Here is a 21,312-nt window from a genome sequence, read left to right as displayed (position 1 = left end):
GGAAGAGTGCCCTCCACTTAGAAGAAGAAGAAGCTCTTTTTTAAATAATTGAGTTTCATAAGTTCAGGCACGTGTCCCCCTTAAAATTGAAAGTGCATTTGAAAAAGTGCTTAGACATTATAAATTCCCAATTGGTCATCTTATCCTCACCAACCAGGAGGTATATTGAGTGCTTGTACCTCTTTGAAGTACATTAAAACTCTGTGTAGCCTCGTCCTACCTCATTCAAGGCCACAGGAAACGAGGGGCCAAAGGGTTGGCAGTGACCCCGAATACGTCCTCTGACAATAAGCCGCTACAGTACACGAAGAGGAATCAACTGCTTCCACTCGGCTGTACCAAAAAGTCCCAGCTCCTTCTCTCTGAGGCTAATGAATTTAGCGTGGTCTGTTTGATACAAGGTTGCGGACCGAGCAGAAGGTCAACCGTTGGTCAACCCGCTCAGCTTCAACTAATTGAACGGAAGGAAGCCAGTGGAGGAGGGAATAAAGCTGCCCGTGTCTGGGGTAGTCTGGCAGAGACGGACACCAAAGCAAGATTGTCCAGATAAGGTCAGGTCCTATCCCTGACCTGACGAGATTCCCAGAATAATCTCAATGCTTGCCTCTTCTCCGTCCTGCCCTCACGCGGCACTTCGCCAACACGTCTTCCGCCGCAAATCCAGAGACTAGAGGCAAGAGCCCCAAGAGATGGAGGGCCCGGCCTCACGAACACACGTGACGACGGACAGTGACTGTGTTTTTGTAATTGAAAGTGTCTGGAAACGAGTTCGTTGGCAGAGCGTGGAGGCAGCATCATTAAGCGTGGGGTCAAGAAAGCTGCCAGTTGGCTGCCTCCTTTCTTGTTGCGGCGCTTCCCACTGTCACATGACGCCGGCTAACCCTCGACTCCGGAATCTGTCTGATTGCCGGAGCGACACTTCACAGGGAATCTGCAATTTTCACTCTTACAGGGCAAATTTGGGGTGTAACACTTGGATATTTTTAGAATGGACGGCAATAACCTTGCCATTGCTTAGCTCCGTCTGCTACATATTTGGTAAATGGGATGGAATAAGCCTCATTTGTCGACAACAAAGTTTCATCAAATGTAAAAGAAGATATTGAATTACTTTTGAGTTTTGTCTTAATATAGACTGAAACTCCTCCAGCTTTTGACTAAATCCTCCGTCATGTCCCTGCTCCCCTCTCTGTCTTGCCAGCCTCGGAGCCCAACCTGAAGCTTCGCTCCCGGCTAAAGCAGAAGGTGACGGAGCGCCGCAGCAGCCCTCTTCTCCGGAGGAAAGATGGCGCCATCACTACCGCCAAGAAGCGTTCCCTAGACGTGGCTGGTGAGCACGCTGGATTTCCTCCTTTGGTTCACAATGAAGAATCTGATTTCCCCTGTAGTTTGATAGACAAGTAAAAGAGTTTAAAATATTCTTCTCCATATTTGGAACATCAATGACTGGATTTTGCCTAGTAACATGTTTTTTGATGGCTTGAATATAGTCAAACACTATCATCATTCATTTTAAGTGAGGAAACAAACTAAAATCCATACTTTATAATATGAATACACACCAGAAAGACTATCACAAAACAGAATATTTCATCTTAGAAAGCTCAGTATCTCATCTAATGTCTGCGTTGTGTGTCATAGAGTCCGCATGCAACAGCGCACCAGGCTCAGGTCCCAGCTCCCCCAACAACAGCTCCAGTAACATCCCCAGTGAGAACGGGGTCACCATCTCCAGCAGCCCAGGAGAGGTAACCGACATCACCGCCAGCCTCTGCATTTGCATTACCGAACATGCACATGTGTGTCTTCTGCCGTTTGTGTGTAGTGGGGGAAGACGGGTGACCAGACGACTCCAGGAGGAGATTGGCATTGTCTGTTTTACACACACATACACTCAGAGCTCAAGCTCTGAGTGTGTGTGTGTGTGTGTGTGATAGAGGCGAAGTAATGCACTGTATGTAACACTATGTCTACTTTGTGACTCTACTCTGCGAGTATTTACTGTAATGTTGTGTCTTTGTGTGTGTTCAGGCCTCCCTGCTTCACAGGTTGGCTGCAAGGGAGGGTTCAGTCAGCCAGCTGTCTCTCTACACCTCCCCTTCTCTGCCCAACATCACCCTGGGATTGCCAGCCACAGGCCTGGCCAGCGCTGTGAGTACAGTCAATGCTCGGTGTTATGAATCTTTAATGCAGCATGACACCAAAGAATATTTAGTTTGCAAAACCGCTCTTATCAATTATTTTTTTGGCATGATGGTGCCTAACATGTGTGCCTCTCTTTCTCCATCTCACTCCCATTCTGTCTCATTTTGACCCTGCTTTGTCTTTTTCCATCTGCCTCTCTCTGTCTCCGCCTGCCTCCCTCCTTGTGTCTCAATCTCTCTCTCTCTCTTTCTCTGTAGGTGGTGTCAGGACACCAAGATGGTGAGAGTCGCCTGGCGTTGACCGCGCTACAGCAGGGGATTCCTCTGACCCCTCCGTTCCTGCCCACGGCCCACCTGCCCTCCTACTTGGCGTCTTCAGCTCTGGACAGGGAGGGGGCCGGAGGGGGCACAGCGGGTCACAACCCCCTCCTCCAACACATGGTGCTGCTGGAGCAGAGCCACAATCCAATGGGTCAGTAGTCACCGCATACATTTATGTAAGACATTTGTAGGAATTGATCTTAGTATATAACTTACAGTTTATTTTATGCTTCATTGGCTCACTGTTTTATATGACTGTAAAACTTTTAAAATCAGTGACTTCTTTTGAAATCTTTTTTTAAGTAACGTGTAAATATTGTAGACAACAGCTTTGCTCTTAGATGTAATGTCCCATGGGCCTTGTCTACATCTTCTCTTAAAGGGGAGTAGTTTCTTTTTATGTGACCTGGGACTCATTTTTATCATTTTTGCAATCCCGTTTGCATTTCACTCAACAGCTTGAATTGCAGTAATTTCAGGACACTCACACACAGCTACATGCGACAGAGTCCGCTCTACAGGGCATCACAGTCATGACGCGTCAGACAACTTTTATGCCTCCGCGCCTGCGACAGCCGTGGCCTCGTGAATGTGACATCTTCAGGAAATGTCTCCAAATTTGGCACAAACGTCCACTTGGTCTCAAGGATGAACTGATTAGAATTCAGGGGTCAGAGCTCACTGTGACCTCACAAAATATATTTTTTGGCATAACTCAAGAATTCATATGCCAATTATGCCAATTTAGCAAAAAAGCCTAAGTGGATAAAAGGAAGTGATTACATTTTGGACAGACATGAGTGTAAACTGCAAATTGCCAGGTTCGCAGAGTTCTTTTAAAAAGGGCACTTACACCTAGTAATTGTTCTAAATTACTTGGAAGTGAACACAAAGATAAAGGTAACCAAACCATCCACTATATTCTTCTGTTGCAAGTATAAATTAAGTGATAAAAGTAGCCGTAGTGGAGCTGGAAAATAATCATGTGGCGATGCCCCTATGTATCCCATCGTAAAGTTCCCAGTTTGGTCATTGACTTCCTACTGTATATCTGTGGCGCATTAAATATATTCAAAAGCGATGATCGTTAAACTACATAAATAAGCTTGTTGAAAATGCCAATGCCATTCTCCTGTGACCGCTCTGTGTTCACCACAGTTGGTCTGGCTGGCCTCCCGCTGCCATCGCCCTCTGTCTCGAAACTTGCTCGGGGCCACCGTCCCCTGGGGAGAACCCAGTCGGCCCCTCTGCCCCAGCAGCAGTGTGGACAGGCCCAGGCCCTGCAGCAGCTGGTGGTCCAGCAGCAACACCAGCAGTTCCTGGAGAAACACAAACAACAGTTCCAACAGCAGCAGCACATCATCAACAAGGTAGCTCGATGTGTACGGGTGGGTGGGGTGTGTACGTGTGCAAAGTGTGCATGTGTTGGTTGCCATCCATGCATGTGTGTTTGTGCGCATGTGTCAAGAATGGTATCTGAGGCAACATTTGAACAGCTGTGCTGGAACAGCCAGCTATATATGTTTGTGTGTGTGTGTGTGTGTGTGTGTGTGTGTGTGTGTGTGTGTGTGTGTGTGTGTGTGTGCGTGTAGGAGTTTTTCTCCATCTACACAACTTTGATTTGTTTAATGTCTGTGAATCCTGTCTCTGCTCCAAGAGCAGGATGAATCAGCCTGCAATCAGCAAGTCTTCTAGCAAGTCTCTCTTGTCCGTGTTCATGTATCCCTACTTCTCCCTGTCACCCTGGCAACTGTGCTCGAGAGGAAGCTGCCTCCATATTTGGTCACCCAGGAAGTGTGGCTCAGTGCATCATTGTGGGTGTGTGTGTGTGTGTGTGTGTGTGTGTGTGTGTGTATGTGTGTGTGTGTGTGTGCATGCGCACAAGGTGATTTGCAGTGTTTATATGGTCATTGTAGAGAGGGAGATGGTTGTTTGTGTGTTTTTGTGTGTGCAGATATTCCCGCAGGAGTAAGTCCCATTATCTTGAGTCGTCGGGGTTGTTAGTGACTCCCTCTCGTTTAAAACGCCAGGTTGTTGTGACTCCTGCTAATTAAGTCCAGCTTATGTGGAAAACCAGGTTATTTTCATGTCACATTCATTTGTGTTAATGCTCTTTTCCATGCCACTTAAAAGTGAGAAGTGCGCCTAGTGAGTTTGCTATTAACATAAAAAAAACACAACTATTTCTCAGTTGGAGTGCACTAAACACTGTTAATCATTGAGCCATATATTAGAAATCGTAGAAGAGTAGCTAATTATTATGGGCATGTTCTGGACCCTTGCTTTAAATTCATCGTGCATGTGTGAAACAGGATTCTGGGGCCTCACGGGCCTCAGGGCATAGTCTGTATAGTCAGAAAAGTTCAATCAGCTTAAATGATCTGCCACCATTTCACAGTAACTATTTCAAGTGTGGAGATCACACTCCAAATGTCACCTGGAACACCTACGCAACTTATTTAAGTGATAGCCAGAGCTGGTGCAACAAATTAGAAGTGTGCATCAAGAAAACACCTTGTCATGTGATACCATAACATTCTGTGCTTTGCCAGCGTTAATCCAAACCTTTGTATTCCTTTATGACATGTAGAAGTTGGTGATTAAGCAAGAATAGACTTGACTGAGTGAGTTGGCAGACAGTACTGGCATCATATCCAACTCAAATGAATGCTGCTATTTATGGGATCCGCAACGGTAAACGGTAAAATCGACGATAGCTGTAAAACAGGACAGTGGCATCTACAGATACCGAAAATCAGCCATCTAAACTACTAAATACTGGTCCCTTTAATCCTCACTGTGGCAAAAATCCAGGCAGCAACCTTGAGTTATGTCTAACAGACAATTTTGCTAATTATGTTTGCAGAAAATAGTCTGATTGTATAGAAGTCTATGAGAAAATGACCCTACTTTTCACTTAATCTGTTCCCTCAGTAAACATTGTAAACATGAGTTTATGGTCTCAATCGCTAGTTTCAAGTCTTCTTCAATACAGCATGATGTTCATTCAGTAAACTATGGTCCCATTTTGAGTCAATTAGATGATGAAGCTTTAGGGCGTGGCTACCTTGTGATTGGCAGGTCGCTACCGTTAACCCTTTCACCATATCTTTTCAGTGTATGAACATTAATCGTAACCTTTTTGGTCTCCTTTGGTTGGTTGTACTTAGTGGTACTCCACCCTGTCGTGTCACTTCTGGTTGCAAAAAAACAAGATGGTGACAGCCAAAATGGCAAACTCGCTTCAAAACCGCAGTCCACCAACCAATGGGTGACGTCACACTGACAACGTACACTTCTTATATACGGTCTATGCAAAAGTCTAGCTTTGACATATGGCTGCTCTGGCTAAAATATTCAGTTTGATTTTTTTATTTTTAAATGCATTGTGTTTCTTCCTAATATAATGTTACAGTTCCAAAGCCATTTGAGTTGTATACCCAGTAGTCCCATTCATACCAAATGTAATGTAAATATATAATGTCCCCAGCTAGTCATTGACTCTGTTTTGTCTCTGTACTGCCTCTCAAATAACATAGCACAATGGAAAATGTAGAAGTACCCCCAAGATATACTATCGCTTGCTGCATAATAATAATAAAATCAGGTTTTAAAAAATAACACACTTTCCATTTAACGTGAGGAAATGCAGCACAGCGGCCTGTCTTTGCAGAATGATTTTAATAGCTTTGTTTTAAATTCTACAGATAAGGACCATCGTGGCTGCCATTAAATTTGATAATTACCATATGCACGAGTTCAGTATCGCAAACTATCCTTGCAAATGTCCCAGTGGTATGGTATGTTTAGTTTTATTGATCACGACTGGACAGCCACCACTTTGTAAAACCTGAATCTTCAAGTCAAGTCGGCAAGGAAAAGGAGCCCTTCCTGCTACCTTAAATTTTGTCTTTCACTGTCAGACATGTTGGCAGCGAAGAAAGGAATGAAAGAATCTTGAAACGGTTCCAGCCCGAGCCTGCTGCTTCCTCGTTGGTTACCTGAGACGGCTAAGGGCGATACTGAGGTGTACTCTCTTACGTGATGTTGTTGTGACAGTGTGTGAGGAATGCCGACAGACGGTGACAACTAGTGTCAAGTGTTTGTGTGTACGATCACCTTCTCCATCTCCCTCTCGCTCTCTCTCTCTCTCTCTCTCTCTCTATCTCTCTCTCCTCGCTCTGATTCAACAGGCTTATGTAGTGCCTGTCCCCCTTACGGTTCATATCCCAGCAACTATTCCCTCTGTTTAAAAGGAGGGCTGAGAGAGAAAGAGGAAGAGCGAGAATCAGTGCAGCGGGAGTGAATGAGTGTTTTGAGTTTGTTTGGAGAGGAGGGACTGGGATGAGGCAAGAGCCTGCTCTCTGACGTCAATGGACTGTTCCCTGGGCAATATGCCAGCCAAGTGTCTTGTGTGTGTGTGTGTGTGTGTGTGTGTGTGTGTGTGTGTGTGTGTGTGTGTGTGTGTGTGTGTGTGTGTGTGTGTGTGTGTGTGTGTGTGTGTGTGTGTGTGTGTGTGTGTGTGTGTGTGTGTGTGTGTTCCACGCAGTGGTTCACTCCAATCATGACCTTCACATCAAGGTTGAGGTCTTTGACTACAGGGACGGGGACAGCTGCCACAACAAGATTCCTACAACGACCCCTCAACGATTCTTCCTCTCTTTCTCCCTCATGTCCTCTTCTCGGTGTTCTCCTCTCGTGCAGGCCCAGGCATAGTTGAGTTCACTACCTGTGTATGAATTTCAAATATAGTTATGGAGATCTCTAAGTAAATACATAACAAAGAGTTCAGAGAACCGGTCTGGTTTATCTCTGTGTGTACAGAAAGTACAAGTGCCTGGCTAATGTTAGCTTTTGCTTGGGTAACCTTAAGGTCTTTCACGTTGTTTTGTACTCTAGTCGAGCAGTCAGCTATTTTTGGAATGAACAACACCAGTACTTGATGAAGTGGTGCAGGTTGTGCGGCACGGCACATTGCTTTCTGTGGTGTTCTCTCAGGCGTGATGGCAAGTCTTCCTTCCCCTCTTTTCTCATGTTGTGAAGCTTGACTTCTCCTCTAAAACATTATGTCTGAACAAGGATTCATTTAATGTAAGATTAGTTCTAAACAGCAAAACTATCCAGATTTAAAATAAGCAGAGCTCTGTTGAACAATTAAATCAACAGATCAATCCTTGTTTAGTTAATCCAGATTTCAACCTAAATGAAATATTTCAGTGCATAGTTATTTTAGAATAGTGTTAGAGTTTAATCAATATGGAGATGCTTGTTTACCCAAATTAAAATAAATGAATAAACCAATTTGTGTGCTGTTAGGACCTACAAGTAAGGACCTATAAGTAGGTAATAAAAGAGGGGGGGGGGGGGGACAGTTAAGTTTCAGGTGCGTTGTATTCCTTTACTGAAAATTCCATTGCACGTTAGCGAGCTAAAAAGTCAGTTTGTTAGCCTAATGTTACTCATGATGGCTCCACAGAGAAGCTCTAATTTCTCCTCCTGTTAGAAAGACTTGTTGGCCAAATGAATGGCCAAATAATAAAAGATTAAATTTAATCTAGTTTTAGAGTAAAAACTAAACTGACTTCTAAAAAAGACTCTCATCTGACCTTTTCTCTTTCCATCCTCTAGATCATGTCCAAGCCCGGTGATCAGGTCTCGGCTGCGAGCTCCAGCGCCTCGGGGCCGGCCAGGCAGCACCAGAGTCACCCAGAAGAGACGGAGGAGGAACTCAGGGAGCACCAGGGACTCTCCCTTTCATCCCCGTCGTCCTCCTCAACATCCGCGCAGGAGACGGGGCCTCTGCGAGGGCTAGTCATCAAGCAGGAGCCCCCAGACCCCCAGGAGCACCAGCAGGAGGAGAGAGAGATGGACTACCTGTTCCGACAGGTGAGGACACGGGGTGGGAAGAGGAGGGCAGGTGGGAGTGGGAGGAGAAGACGATGCGAGGTGGGAACAGCGGGAAGAGGAAAAGAAACGATGGACGTGTAAAAGTCTGGGTAAAAAGAAAAGGAGGAGGAGAGTGAGACAAAGAGTGAATGATGGGGATTGTTGAATTAGAGTCAGTTAAAATGCAGATTACACAAGTTTAATCTTCTTTTCACACTTTCCAGAGTCAAAATAGAAAGAAGGAAGATAAAACAAATTTTAATATTGGCATCAAATCCCTCCTCTGTAACATTATCTCATCATTTGTATGTATTACCACAATAATAACTCTTTTGTCACTGGTTGCCTAAATGTTATTTTTTAAAGAAAATGAATGATCTTACAGCAGAGACAGATGGAGCTAGTGACTAGCTGAAACATTCAACCCTCTTCACTGTCCATATTCTGAGTTTTAGTAGAGCACAGGTTGTACTTCCACACATGCTAATGCAGAGTAGTGTGTGTGTTTTTATATTTTTATGAATGGCTTAGGGCTTGTGAGCCTCCCCCACGCTACTCCCTAGCACGACTCCACATGGACAATCACATTCACATGCTTTCAAAATTCATGCATAATGTTCTCCACACAGAAACTCTCACTCAGTTTTGCATTCCTCTTGCACAGACATTTATATACTCCACATATCTTTGTTGCACACACACACACACACACACCCAGTCAGGACACCATGTCCTCATCGGTCCAGCCCATCCCTGCTGTCCTTTCAGGCAAATTCAATCAGGCACTCCCCTCACTGTCGCCATGGCGCCCAATGTAAGCAGACGCGCCCATCATAATTTAACAACGGGATTGCTTGGTGTCAGACACATAACCCAGGTGCACAGGACACATACTTGGGTAAAGTTTCCGAGTTCTTACATGAGACACTTTTCAAATGAAATCATCAATAAGTTCATGTCCCAAAAAATGTGCCTGTCACTTTGCTGTTTTGAAGGCAGTTTGATGGCTCATTATTTATTTAGTACTAGATCGTTGTTTGTCTTTTTCAGCCGATATCATATTTGACAGATTTCCCTGCATTGCTACCATATTTGTGTGGTTGTCATGCGATACACTACACAGAAGAGAAAACCCCATATGTCCCTGTGTTCAACTCTTATGCCTGCAGCATATATTGTGTAGCACAGCAGCTTGGTATTTGCAAGAATCTAGTGCCACCTACTGGAAGGGCAAATACATTGCAGTCCAGCAGTCATCCAGTACATGTCCCTCTCTCTCTCTCTCTCTGTGTGTGTGCGTGTGTGTGTGTGCGCGTGTGTGTGTGCCCGTGTGCGCGAGCAGCAGGCTCTGCTCTTGGAGCAGCAGCGGATCCACCAGCTGAGGAACTACCAAGCCTCCATGGAAGCAGCCGGGTTGTCGATCAGCTTCGCCGGACACCGTCCCCTCTCCAGGGCTCAGTCGTCCCCAGCCTCCGCCTCCTTCCCCATGGTGGTTCAGGAGCCGCCGGCCAAGCCTCGATTTACAACAGGTCTGTAGGAAAATATTAATAATGATATGGGTCTAACGCAAAACACACTGCAGCATACATTGTGGTTTTTATTGGTGTGTGTGTGTGTAGCGCTCACACAGAGGTCCGTCGTAAAGTAGAGCGGCAAACAACAATCTATCAGAACACACTTTAATCCTGCTGATTGCAGGTTAGAGGAAAACCGCACAGCATGATGAGCCAACACACTGTGGCTGTTTATACGCTCAAGGCTGTTGCTAGGTATTCTGAGCCTTGTGACGACATGCACCACAACAAGTGTAATTTACTCCACGGAGTCATCTCATCTCTCTGGACGCTCTCAGCGTTTGTTTACGGTGAAGCCGGTGCAATATATAATCAAATCATGGGACTTTCAACGGCGTGATTATAGGAATCCTGTTGCCACAACTGTTTCTGTCCTCGTTGTCAAAGATATACAAATAAATACACGGTGTATGTGTTTTGTTCCAGGTCTGGTGTATGACTCTTTGATGCAGAAGCACCAGTGTATGTGCGGCAACACCACCAGCCATCCAGAGCATGCCGGACGCATCCAGAGTATCTGGTCGCGACTACAGGAAACCGGCCTCAGGGCTCACTGCGAGGTAAGGCCGCAGTTACACTTGACCTCAATAGGTGTAACTTTGAAAGAGTATAATCTCCAATTACTGAGTACTTATTTAGAGGTTAGCACATAAATTAACTGTCGTGGTTTTTATACATTTGCCACATTACAAATATTTAGGCCTCCTTACACTGCACGAAAACACATGTTTTTAACATTTTAAAACAGAGGTTTTTCCTCTTCTTCTCGGTGTAAACCTGTTGTGATCTTAAGAAGTGGTGGCGGTGGAAGTTATGGGGGCGACCGTGGCCACTGGGTTAAGAGGGTTGTCTGGTAACCGCAGGGTCAACGGTTCGATCCCTGACTGGGACGTGTCACGTGTCGAAGTGTCCCTGAGCAAGACACTGAACCCCTAACGCCTCCCCGGGCGCCTGTCATTGGCAGCCCACTGCTCCCTGTATACAGGGATGGGTCAAATGCAGAGACAAATTTCCCCTTCAATCAATATAGTATAATAAATATAAAAAATTAAAAGTTAATAGTATAAAACCTGCCAGTATTCAACTCTGAAATGCAAGTTGCTTTAATGAACAGAAGGGGGCAGTGTTTAGCTATTTTCTCTTGACACCAGGCTTTACCAAAGAAAACCAAACATTTTGAGCTTATGGCATTAAAATGAACCACTTTCACCTCCTAAACTCCATTTACTGTACACATGCAGACACCACTGTGCCTCCATATGTGCCGTACCTCTTCATGAGTGCGGGACACAAACTTCAAACAATGTAACTCCATCCTTGCCGTCTTCGTTGGTGACTATGGCAGTTTGGATGGTGAGCAAGTCGTTTTGACCAAATCCTCTGTCCAGTGTAAATCCTCTGTCCTAATCCTCTGTCCTCTATGACCAGTGTATCCGCGGTAGGAAGGCCTCGCTGGAGGAGTTACAGACGGTCCACTCCGAAGCCCACGTCCTGCTCTACGGAACCAACCCGCTGCGGCAGAAACTGGACTGTAAGGCATACAATGACGCATCGATATACGCACACAAATGCATTAACACATTCAGGGTAAATTTGAACTAATCTAGCAGCAATAGTATCGAATACAAGGCAATCTGACTGCCAGCCATGCTGCTGTCTTAACTAGTCTGCTAGGCTATGAATGAGTGTTGAGATAAATAGTGTTGCTCAAGTGTTTCACAGTACTTTACACACAGGCTACATGCAGACAACACACTGCACACATCAGTCTGCATGCATACAGGCAACTTTAAGTGTTGAGCTGTCCATTTGAGCAGACTAAATCTCAGACTAAGTGCTCCTCTTAAATGCCACAAACCTGCAGCGTCTGTGAAAGGAATCTGCTTTAATGCTTAAACCGTGTCATAACAAAAGGTCCGATCTAATAAAGTCCTGGAGGTGTTACGATAAGGTGAGGAACTGCTGAAGCTTGTTAACTGGAAGTCGCACATGCTGCTTTGTCACTTATGTCTGGCCTTTGTGGCTTAAAGCGCAAGTGTAGCCAAGGCATTCTCGTTGTGCGTTTGTGTGTGTGTGCGCGCGCAGAAAGCTAAGGGGCAAACCCCAGTGGTCATTTTAGCTTTCATTTCCACTGGAGACATAAATTCCCCTCATTATTACTGCTTACACAGGAGAATTACCAGATAATCCTGTGTAAGGTTCAGCACACAGCCGGATTTGCACAGACACAAAAATGAAAATGGAGAAGAAAGAAGTGGAAATGCAAACTGTTATAAACCTAGTGGCAACTAGTCAGTGATTAAACTAGTCCTAGACTCTGTATTAACTATCTGGTTAGGGGTTGTTAGACACTGTTGATGGATTTTTAACAAATAAACGAGCGGCTGACTGACATTCGGACCCCCGTCTGAGTGCCACGCTCTGCCCCTTGAGCTTCAGAGGTCTGAAACTTTACGCTAGTCCAGTTGTTAACACGGGATTGAGATTAGTTTAATGTTTTGATAATCCGAGCAGTTAAGTTTCTACATGCTGCTTTAAAATCTATTAACAGGGTCAACTGTCAGTTAGATCAAATTTAAAGGCAATTACAAGTTGTTTGGAGAATAAAAAATAAATAAATTGCCATTTAGAGGAAATTCTAACCAACTAGTTTTCTGTTTATGTTCTGACCTAACAAAAAGTCAAAAGTTCACTCATTTCCATTTTCTATGGCAGAACGGATCTCTCTCTGGCCTAAAATCTGGATTCCCACTGAAGAACAAGGAGAGGGTTTAATTATCAGGGCAATGAGATACTTCTTTTCCCCTTCACCTCGCCCAATTAAGGCATGCCCTTGTATACTCTCGCTCTTAGATTAGGTCAAAGGGTCAAATGCTCAGTTTCTAGGGGGTCATGCACCCGTTTGTGCATGTGATTTCAGAAAGTTACCTCCTTACCTGGTCGCTCTCTCTTTTCTCCATTTCCATTTTACGGTTTCTAATTCCACATTTCTGTCTTTCTGCATCAGGTTCAGTGAGTCCCATGTTTGTGAGGTTACCGTGCGGAGGCATAGGGGTAAGTCACTTCCATTCACTTCTTAAAATCCCTTGAGTCATCTAACAAATATTCACTAGGTGATGAAGTATTGGTAATTTGTGCGCCTGCTATAACTTGGAAATATCAAGTGTTAGTCACACTGTTGTAGTAGACCGTTGGGTTTTTTACAACACTGTGCTAATCTAATCAATACCCAACCTGCACTGTTCCATCTCACTCTGTAATGAAACAAACAAGCATAGTTTCAGCATCATCAAACAGCAGTATAATAACTGTGTTCGCCCACTCTCTCTCTCTCTCTCTCTCTGGCCCCTGCCTAAATAATGGTCCCATTTGTTCTTGTTCCACCAAACAGACACACGCACACACACATACACACACATACACAAATGCCCCTTAAGGACCAGAGGCAACAAAAGCTGTTGCTTGCTTTCCGCAGTGTTTGTAATTATAACCAGATGTTTTCAGCATACAAGCTGTGTGCGTGTGTGTACGTGTGTGCGCGCGCCTTGGTATGGTTGGGGGGGTGTATGTTTTTGTTTGTGTGTGTAGCAGTGTGTTCGGGGATGTTTGTGTGCTAAGGCAATGATTTAGATGGCTGCTCAGTCGGAAGTGCTGTCTTTTGAAATGGATCTGTCCAGGCAGTCTCACACCTGTGTGTGTGTGTGTGTGTGTGTGTGTTGCTATTGACTCCTTCACAAGGTTGAGGATTTCCAAAGGCCAAGCCACCTACAGCTCCATATGCCTTTTACATAACAATTCTGCATCTCCTCTTCTTCTTCAATTCTCCTCTTCTTCAATTCTCCTCTTCTTCAATTCTTCTCTCGCTCGCTCGCTCGCTCTTCTCCCCCCCCCCCGTATTCCCTCCCTCGGGGGTTACCGCTGCTATGGTGGGAACAAGAAGAGCCCAAGCTCCTTGCTGCTTTGCTCTGCTCTTTATAATGGCAAATGGGGCTAAATTGTTGTCTTCCTGTCATGCACACACATACAAGTCCCACACACACATTTACAGAGGAAGGGGGCTGAAATTAGGCTGTCAGTCTGTGGGGAACCATCATTCAGTCATACCAGCACTCTCCCGCTCTTTTCTACCTCTGACAAATGCACACACACACACACACACAAACGCCCACCTTCCCTTTCACTTTTCCCTGCCTTTTTCCCTGCGTCCCACTCCTGGCTTGAGGCGAAAAAATAACATCAACATGGCAAATAATAAAACCACCCAGTCTCCGCATGCTGCTTCAGAGCAGCATCTGTTTGTGCTCATTAACCTGACTTGTATATACGATTCAGTTTCCCATTCACTCACTCACTGGGCTCTTCAGTCGCTCGCTCACCTCGTCCATTGACTCGGTTACAACACACTGTCTTCTACTCGCGCCGGTTTCTCTCTCTTCACATTCTGCTCCCTGAGTCACTCATCGACGACGCTCTCCATACCTCCTCACTCCCTCCTTTTTTAGTTTTTCGTCTACGGCAAACGCACCACAGTTTTTATTCCATGGTCTTTCTTGGCATGGCTTAAAAAGAGCCTTTTTCCTCCCTCTGTGGATGTTATAATGGGGTTTCTCCTCCAGTCCCGTCACTGGAGAGGAAAGTAAAGTGGGCCCGCTGGCCCGAAAAGCTGTTGAGTCGCTTAACACACTGACTGATTGAAAGGGCCTGCGGGTCTGACTGGGGTGACTGTGACTGTCGGCCAGCTGACTGACCGAAAGGCCGTCGGCGAGGATAAAGCGCGACAGAGCAGGTGACTGGCAGGTTAAAGTTAACACATTCAAAGTGGGAGAGCCGCGGGTTTCACATCGGAGAGCCTCGTCCGGAGCTCTGGCATCGGTCCGCTCCGCACATGTGTGTACAGTTCAAACACATCGACACACAGACCTTCCTTTTCTTCTTTTCCTCTGCCAGCTTCTTCTCTCTGTGTTTATCACGTGCTCCATCTGCCTGCAGTATCTGCCATGCCTAATGGAGAGTGTGTATATTATCCTGTGCGCGGCCTTGCTTACAATCAATCATATAGTCCAGGGGTCTTCAACGATTTTCAGGCCAAGGAACCTCAAACTGATAGAGAGATGGAGCAGGGACCCCCGACTATATATATTGTATGAAATTGTGTTTTATATTAAATGGGCCTAGTACCGTGTATACCTCTTTATTGTGCATTCAATACTAAGCTATTCAAATAATACACAGGTTCATATATTCATGTTTTTATTTTAAACATGTGCACGGTACAGTGAGTAGGGTGGCCGTGCCACTGCCATTTATAAACATACCTTGTCAACTGATACCAATGCCAATATCAACATTGTTTGTCAATTGCATGATAATCATGCATACAAGCTATTCAAATTGACGTTTTTATTTTAAACATAAATATGGAAACGAAAAATGAGTGATGGCCTATTAGTGCCACTGCCATGCATAAACATACCTGTTATCTTTCATACAATACTGAACTATTAAAATAATGGACACATTCATGTTTAGAATTGTCTAATCAACCAAAGATTTCGCAGACATTACATTACATTACATTACAGTCATTTAGCAGACGCTTTTATCCAAAGCGACTTACAATAAGTGTATTCAACATCGGTTTTCGAGAGAACAACTAGTCACCAGAAGTAATAAGTGCATGTCCCTACCTCAAACAAGCATCTAAGAGCATAAACCAGAGCCAACGTACAGTGCAGAAACAAAGGAATGCAATAAGTGCCACAAGCTAATATAAAAACAATAAGTGCAATAAGCTAGTATGAATACAGTAGATGCTAGGTAAGTGCTAAGCGGAAGGGTAGGCCTTCTTGAAGAGGTGAGTTTTCAGCCTGCGCCGAAAGATGGGCAGCGACTCTGCCGTCCTGACGTCAGTGGGGAGTTCATTCCACCACTGTGGGGCCAGGACAGAAAACAGCCGCGACCGGGTCGATCGGCCGCAGGGACCTCTGAGCGACGGGGCAACCAGTCGCCCCGAGGTAGCAGAGCGAAGTGGTCGGGCCGGGGTGTAGGGCTTGACCATGGCCTGGAGATAGGAAGGAGCTGTTCCTTTCACTGCCCTGTAGGCTAGCACCAGAGTCTTAAACTGGATGCGGGCTCTTACAGGTAGCCAGTGTAGAGAACGGAGAAGGCAAGTTGAGTGGGAGAACTTGGGGCGATTGAACACCAGGCGAGCTGCAGCTTTCTGGACAAGCTCCAGAGGTCTGATGGCCAGCGCCGGGGCTCCGGCAAGTAGTGAGTGGCAGTAGTCCAGGCGGGAGATGACAAGAGCCTGGATTAGCACCTGCGCCGTCTCATCAGTGAGGAAGGGGCGAATCCTCCTGATGTTGTAGAGCAGGAATCTGCAGGAGCGTGTAACCGATGCAATGTTTGCTGAGAACGACAGTTGGTCATCCAGGGTCACACCCAGGTTTCTCGCAGTCTGAGTTGGCGTCACCACGGTATCATCAATGGTGATGGACAGGTCTCGGTGCGGGCAACCCTTCCCCGGGAGGAACAGTAGCTCGGTTTTGTCCAGGTTGAGCTTGAGGTGGTGTGTCGTCATCCACTTCGAGATGTCAGCCAAGCACGCAGCGATGCGTGCCTCCACTTGAGTGTCCCCGGGGGGAAATGACAAGACCAGCTGGGTGTCATCGGCATAACAATGGTAGGAGAAGTCATGCGAGCGAATAACAGAACCCAGAGATGTTGTGTAGAGCGAGAAGAAAAGGGGGCCCAGGACTGAGCCTTGCGGAACCCCCGTAGTCAGTATGCGTGGTTCCGACACAGAGCCCCTCCATGACACCTGGCAGACCCCCTGTTGAAGACCTCTGATATAGTCTATTGTGGTGTGTGTGTGTGTGTGTGTGTGTGTGTGTATGCGTGCGTGCGTGTGTGTACACGTGTGTGGATGTACTGTTGTCATTGGGGCTGAGCGTGCCTCAGCATTAATCAGGCTTGACCACTGAATGGTGGCCCCTATGTCTGAACTTACTCAAACACACAAATACTCATAAAATGTGTAAATAAATGCAAAACAGCTTAACTTTTCTTGGCTTACCTTCGTTTCCAGTTTGTTTGTACCCGGACTTCAAATTTTCCGTTGTATTTAAAATGTTCAATCCAGGACTTCATATCTAAAGTTCCTAGCAGATTGATTTTATTTAACAATTTATTCGTCGACATATTGGCAAAGTTATATGTTTTGAAACTGGCGTACCCTTCACCTACAATAAATGCCAGAATGAGTAACAAATAATTTACGTAATAATTTACGTTTTTAGCTTTTATGTATTGATCACAGTTCTGCTCCTAAGAGTGTGCTATAATAAATGTTATGAGCGTATGATTAAGCTTCTAAATATGTGTTACTGCCTCACAGATTCTCTCTTGGTTTCGGTCCATGTCCGTGAAAACATTCCAGCTGTCCCTAAACTGCTATTTTCAAAGACTAACTTTGATGTGAAATGACATAAGCTAAATGATTTCAAATGTCCTCACAGTTTAACAATTCGCTGTCACGCTAAATTACTGTAAACTACGCCATCAGATGTCCCTAAATGAATGAAAAACAGCATGAAGTTGCATGTTTTTTGCCAACTTTAAAAATGTGAGATAAACAACACATGCCTGCATGTGTGTGTGTGTGTGTGTTTGCAGGTGGACAGCGACACCATTTGGAACGAGGTCCATTCATCCAGTGCGGCTCGTCTGGCCGTCGGCTCGGTGGTGGAGCTGGTCTTCAAAGTAGCGTCGGGTGAACTGAAGGTTAGTTCGGATACTTTGAGTCAAATGAGCAGCAAAGTCGTGGCTGTTTGCTGGGCTTTATTTTTAGGGACTACAGGCAACATTAATAAGATCGAGCTAACACGAAACAAAGCTCAGATGGACCCCACCAAGATAAGTCCATGACTAGCACTGGGAAGGCCTTTATTTTAGTCACTAATGGATTACTTAATGTTACGGCGCCTCATAGCAATGTACTACCCATTCACGCCTCCAAACACCTCAAGAAAGGAGAAACCTCCTGCCAGAACCATCCACCCCAAAGTCTCGTTAGCACCTCCCAGACAGACATCCCCACCCCCGTCATGCTTTGCCCCACCAGCCAGCCTTCCTGTGTCTGTGGCGATGGCTGCTCACTGTTTGAACCCAGCAGGGAGGCCCTGCTCACGGGTACTGCAAATGCCAGCAGTCCCCACTAACAGGCCCGTTTTATTGGCATTACACGACAGCCACCTGCAGAGCAGCCGTCGCACTTAGCGTTAGCTTAGCACCAGCATGCCACAGACTAATGACATTCCTCTGAGAGACAGTAGCACGCCATATTTTTGACTATATGTGCTTGCATTCAGTACTTTTTCTACATATGGGCAGGATTACTATGAAGAAATAAGGGTCTACAATGTCTAGAACATTGTCTGATTGGCATAAGAGGTAAATCACATTCCAGGAGGAAAAACACTCAATTTAACTGAAACATGAATAATCAACCCGGTCTAAACACACGCCATTATTAGACACAACAAACATAGTATTAAGAGCGGGTGGGTCAAACAAACGCAGGACTTTTCTTCCAGGAGACCGCTGCGAAACTAAAAGTAGACACCTCTAGTCACTTGATAGTTACACGAGTCTTGAGTCAGTCAAGTTAACGTCAACCACGCTCGGTTTCCTGAACCTCACAAAGCGGTTTTGTTGCCTAAATCTAACCTCCTGTGAAGACAGAAGTTTATTTTGAAAAGACGCTATGTGTGTAGCAAGTGGAAGCTGACACGCCGTCCCTGCCGCGTTCAAAATTGCAGCTGGAAGCTCACGATCAAGCTTCAGTATTTGACGTGCTGGGAGTGAGAATGTGTTGGAATAATATAGGGTTAAAGTTCACATGTATTGACTTGCCCTCAGCTTAACCTGATCTTAAGAATGTGTACGCACATTCACACACACACACACACACGCGTACGTACACACACACACAGATGGTCTTCTGAAGATCCTCCACATGACTCTACACACTCACACATGTCTGTCTCTCCATCTGTTGCTCTCTATTCCTCCACCCATGTCTATTTTAATCCATAGTTAATTTTCCTCTTCATAGAGACATGATCCACCTTCCCCTTGTCTCTCCTACACCTACGTACATACTGTATCATGCGGTGTGTCTTCAAACCAGCTGAGGCAGTTGTCTCTACAGTAAACTCCCGGCTGGCTGCTAATCCACAGCAGCTGACTCAACATCATTAGTCGGGCTTGCCTCGCTCTACATCAGCCCAAACATCTATCTAATGTCCCCACATAGCAGTGGCAGCCCCCAAAAACAGAGTCCCGCAGGTCCCTGCCTTAACAAAGCTTCCCTTAACTGACCCGATGTAAGCATCTGTTTATCTGTGTGCGCACACTTTTCAATGACTGACTGTGAGAAACTTTAAATCATTTTTAATTTTTTTTTAAGAATGTAAGATTGGTTTAGACCGGCACACATTGTAGACGTGAGGACATAGGATTAAATGCATTTTTGCTTTAATTTATGTATTTGTCGTGTCATTTTCTGACCTCTCAGAGAGAAAGTGAAAGTGTCATTAGATTAGAGTGAGCAGCTTTAGGGTCAGACAGAATCAACTTCCGTGGGCGATGATTAAATAGGCTGTGTGTGTATGACTTTTGTTTCCCCCCGACAGAATGGTTTCGCTGTAGTTCGACCACCTGGACACCACGCTGAGGAGAGCACGCCTATGTAAGTAAATACAAAATTTGAGCAAGAGAATGATCAGCTCTGGCCTGTTGCACAGCATTTTTATCGACAAATTCTCCATGACTTTACTTTTTTCTTCCTCCTCCCTCGCTTCACTTGAGGAGCTTTGTTCAGCTCGTCCTTCTAGACAACTTGCGTCCCATGTCGTAACCGTCCTGTCATATCAAAGCTTCTACTTAATTTCTGCACAGCAGACATCAGTGTGTTGTTCTCAAAGAGAGATGTACTTTGTCGTGACAACGTTGTAAATCTACTGTAATTTCAGAAAAGTTAATAAGCGCTGTCCTCTTACTGTCCACTTTCAGGGGCTTCTGCTACTTCAACTCGGTCGCCATAGCAGCGAAGCTGCTGCAGCAGAGACTCAATGTCAGTAAAGTGCTCATCGTGGACTGGGTGAGTTCCTCGTGCAATGCAATGGGTTGCTTGTTACATAACCATCTACTGAGGGAATAGACAGTGTTGTTGGGGTGGCAGTAACAAATTGACATTGTGCTATTTCAAAAAGTGGTAGACTACACCACATTGAAACTTGCATTGTTAATACAGCGCAACAGACCAAAACTGTATGCTGGACTTGTTATGCTTCATATATGCTATTTAGGTCAGACACTGTCTCTTTTTTGAAAAAAAACGAGCCAAAGTATTTTTTCATGAGAAGGTAGGACAAAGCCTCGCCCGTGTCTAGAAGCTCTGCTCTTCAGCGGCGTCCCTCGCTGGTCATGGCCATTCCCAAAAGCCTTTGAAGGGCCTTTTCATTTCCTCTCCGTCTGTCGCAGGGCGACTTTTAGTCCAGCGAGTAAACTCGTTGTCGTACCGCTGCAGCCAACAGCGACATTTTTAGGATCAGCATTCTCGGGATGTAGACAATGAGGTCATTCAGTGGATGTTTGCAAAAGTGAATGCCTTTTTGAAGTTGAGGGTTTTATTGAATCCTGCTGACCATCCCTTTTTTGACATCACAACAGGCTGAGATATAGACTCGACTGTCTGGCAGTATTGCAGATATATAGTCTGAGTGTCGTTCAGCTGGTCTCAGTGCAGGTGCAGGAGTTGATAACCCTGTCTAATGTGAAACTTACTCATTTTCATAATGACCTGAGGTCCTTTTGGTGTCAAGACAGCTATGTCCCTATGTCACTCCACACCACACTGTAAGGTTTTGCCCTAACCAGTCCCTTTTTCTTACCTCCACGTTTCCAGGATGTTCACCATGGCAATGGCACCCAGCAGGCCTTCTACGCAGACCCCAGCATCCTCTACCTGTCGCTGCATCGCTACGACGATGGGAACTTCTTCCCCGGCAGTGGAGCGCCTGACGAGGTGGGAAGTAGCACCAGTCTGTCTCTCTGCCGGCCTGCCACTCCTGTTGCACAAAGTAACCGAGTCATGTTGGTGTGTGTGTGTGTGTGTGTTGCAGGTGGGCAGTGGAGCAGGTGAGGGCTTCAATGTGAACATGGCCTTTACTGGAGGACTGGAACCTCCCATGAGTGATGCAGACTACCTGGCTGCATTCAGGTGAGACACTGATGTCGCCTGCTACTTTAGAGACACATTGCGACTGAGCGGCTGATTTCGTGGCGCTATCTGCCCTGAAAGTGACTTGGAGGGAAAGCTCTGC

General features: G+C 45.5%; 1 protein-coding gene across 4 annotated transcripts in view; it reads left to right on the top strand.

Annotated features, from left to right (window-relative positions):
* Positions 1–21,312, top strand: part of hdac4 (histone deacetylase 4) — a 125,415-nt gene that overhangs the window by 66,990 nt on the left and 37,113 nt on the right. For 3 of the 4 annotated variants that reach the window (XM_076105199.1, XM_076105187.1, XM_076105206.1), the window contains exons 9-23: positions 1,202–1,330; positions 1,642–1,748; positions 2,032–2,151; positions 2,403–2,616; positions 3,624–3,835; positions 8,094–8,351; positions 9,694–9,880; positions 10,352–10,485; positions 11,354–11,456; positions 12,933–12,979; positions 17,600–17,707; positions 19,621–19,676; positions 20,000–20,087; positions 20,895–21,014; positions 21,112–21,209. In XM_076105199.1, the coding sequence (XP_075961314.1) occupies positions 1,202–1,330; positions 1,642–1,748; positions 2,032–2,151; positions 2,403–2,616; positions 3,624–3,835; positions 8,094–8,351; positions 9,694–9,880; positions 10,352–10,485; positions 11,354–11,456; positions 12,933–12,979; positions 17,600–17,707; positions 19,621–19,676; positions 20,000–20,087; positions 20,895–21,014; positions 21,112–21,209 (1,981 nt within the window). The remainder of the gene's footprint in view (positions 1–1,201; positions 1,331–1,641; positions 1,749–2,031; positions 2,152–2,402; positions 2,617–3,623; positions 3,836–8,093; positions 8,352–9,693; positions 9,881–10,351; positions 10,486–11,353; positions 11,457–12,932; positions 12,980–17,599; positions 17,708–19,620; positions 19,677–19,999; positions 20,088–20,894; positions 21,015–21,111; positions 21,210–21,312) is intronic. The other variant, XM_076105192.1, reaches the window with a different exon arrangement.

This window comes from Anarhichas minor, unplaced genomic scaffold, assembly GCF_050575085.1.
Source record: "Anarhichas minor isolate MPS153535 unplaced genomic scaffold, ASM5057508v1 ptg000004l, whole genome shotgun sequence".
NCBI classification, from domain to species: domain Eukaryota; kingdom Metazoa; phylum Chordata; class Actinopteri; order Perciformes; family Anarhichadidae; genus Anarhichas; species Anarhichas minor.
Note: the sequence above shows the minus strand (reverse complement) of the source record. Positions and strands in the feature narration are given on the sequence as shown.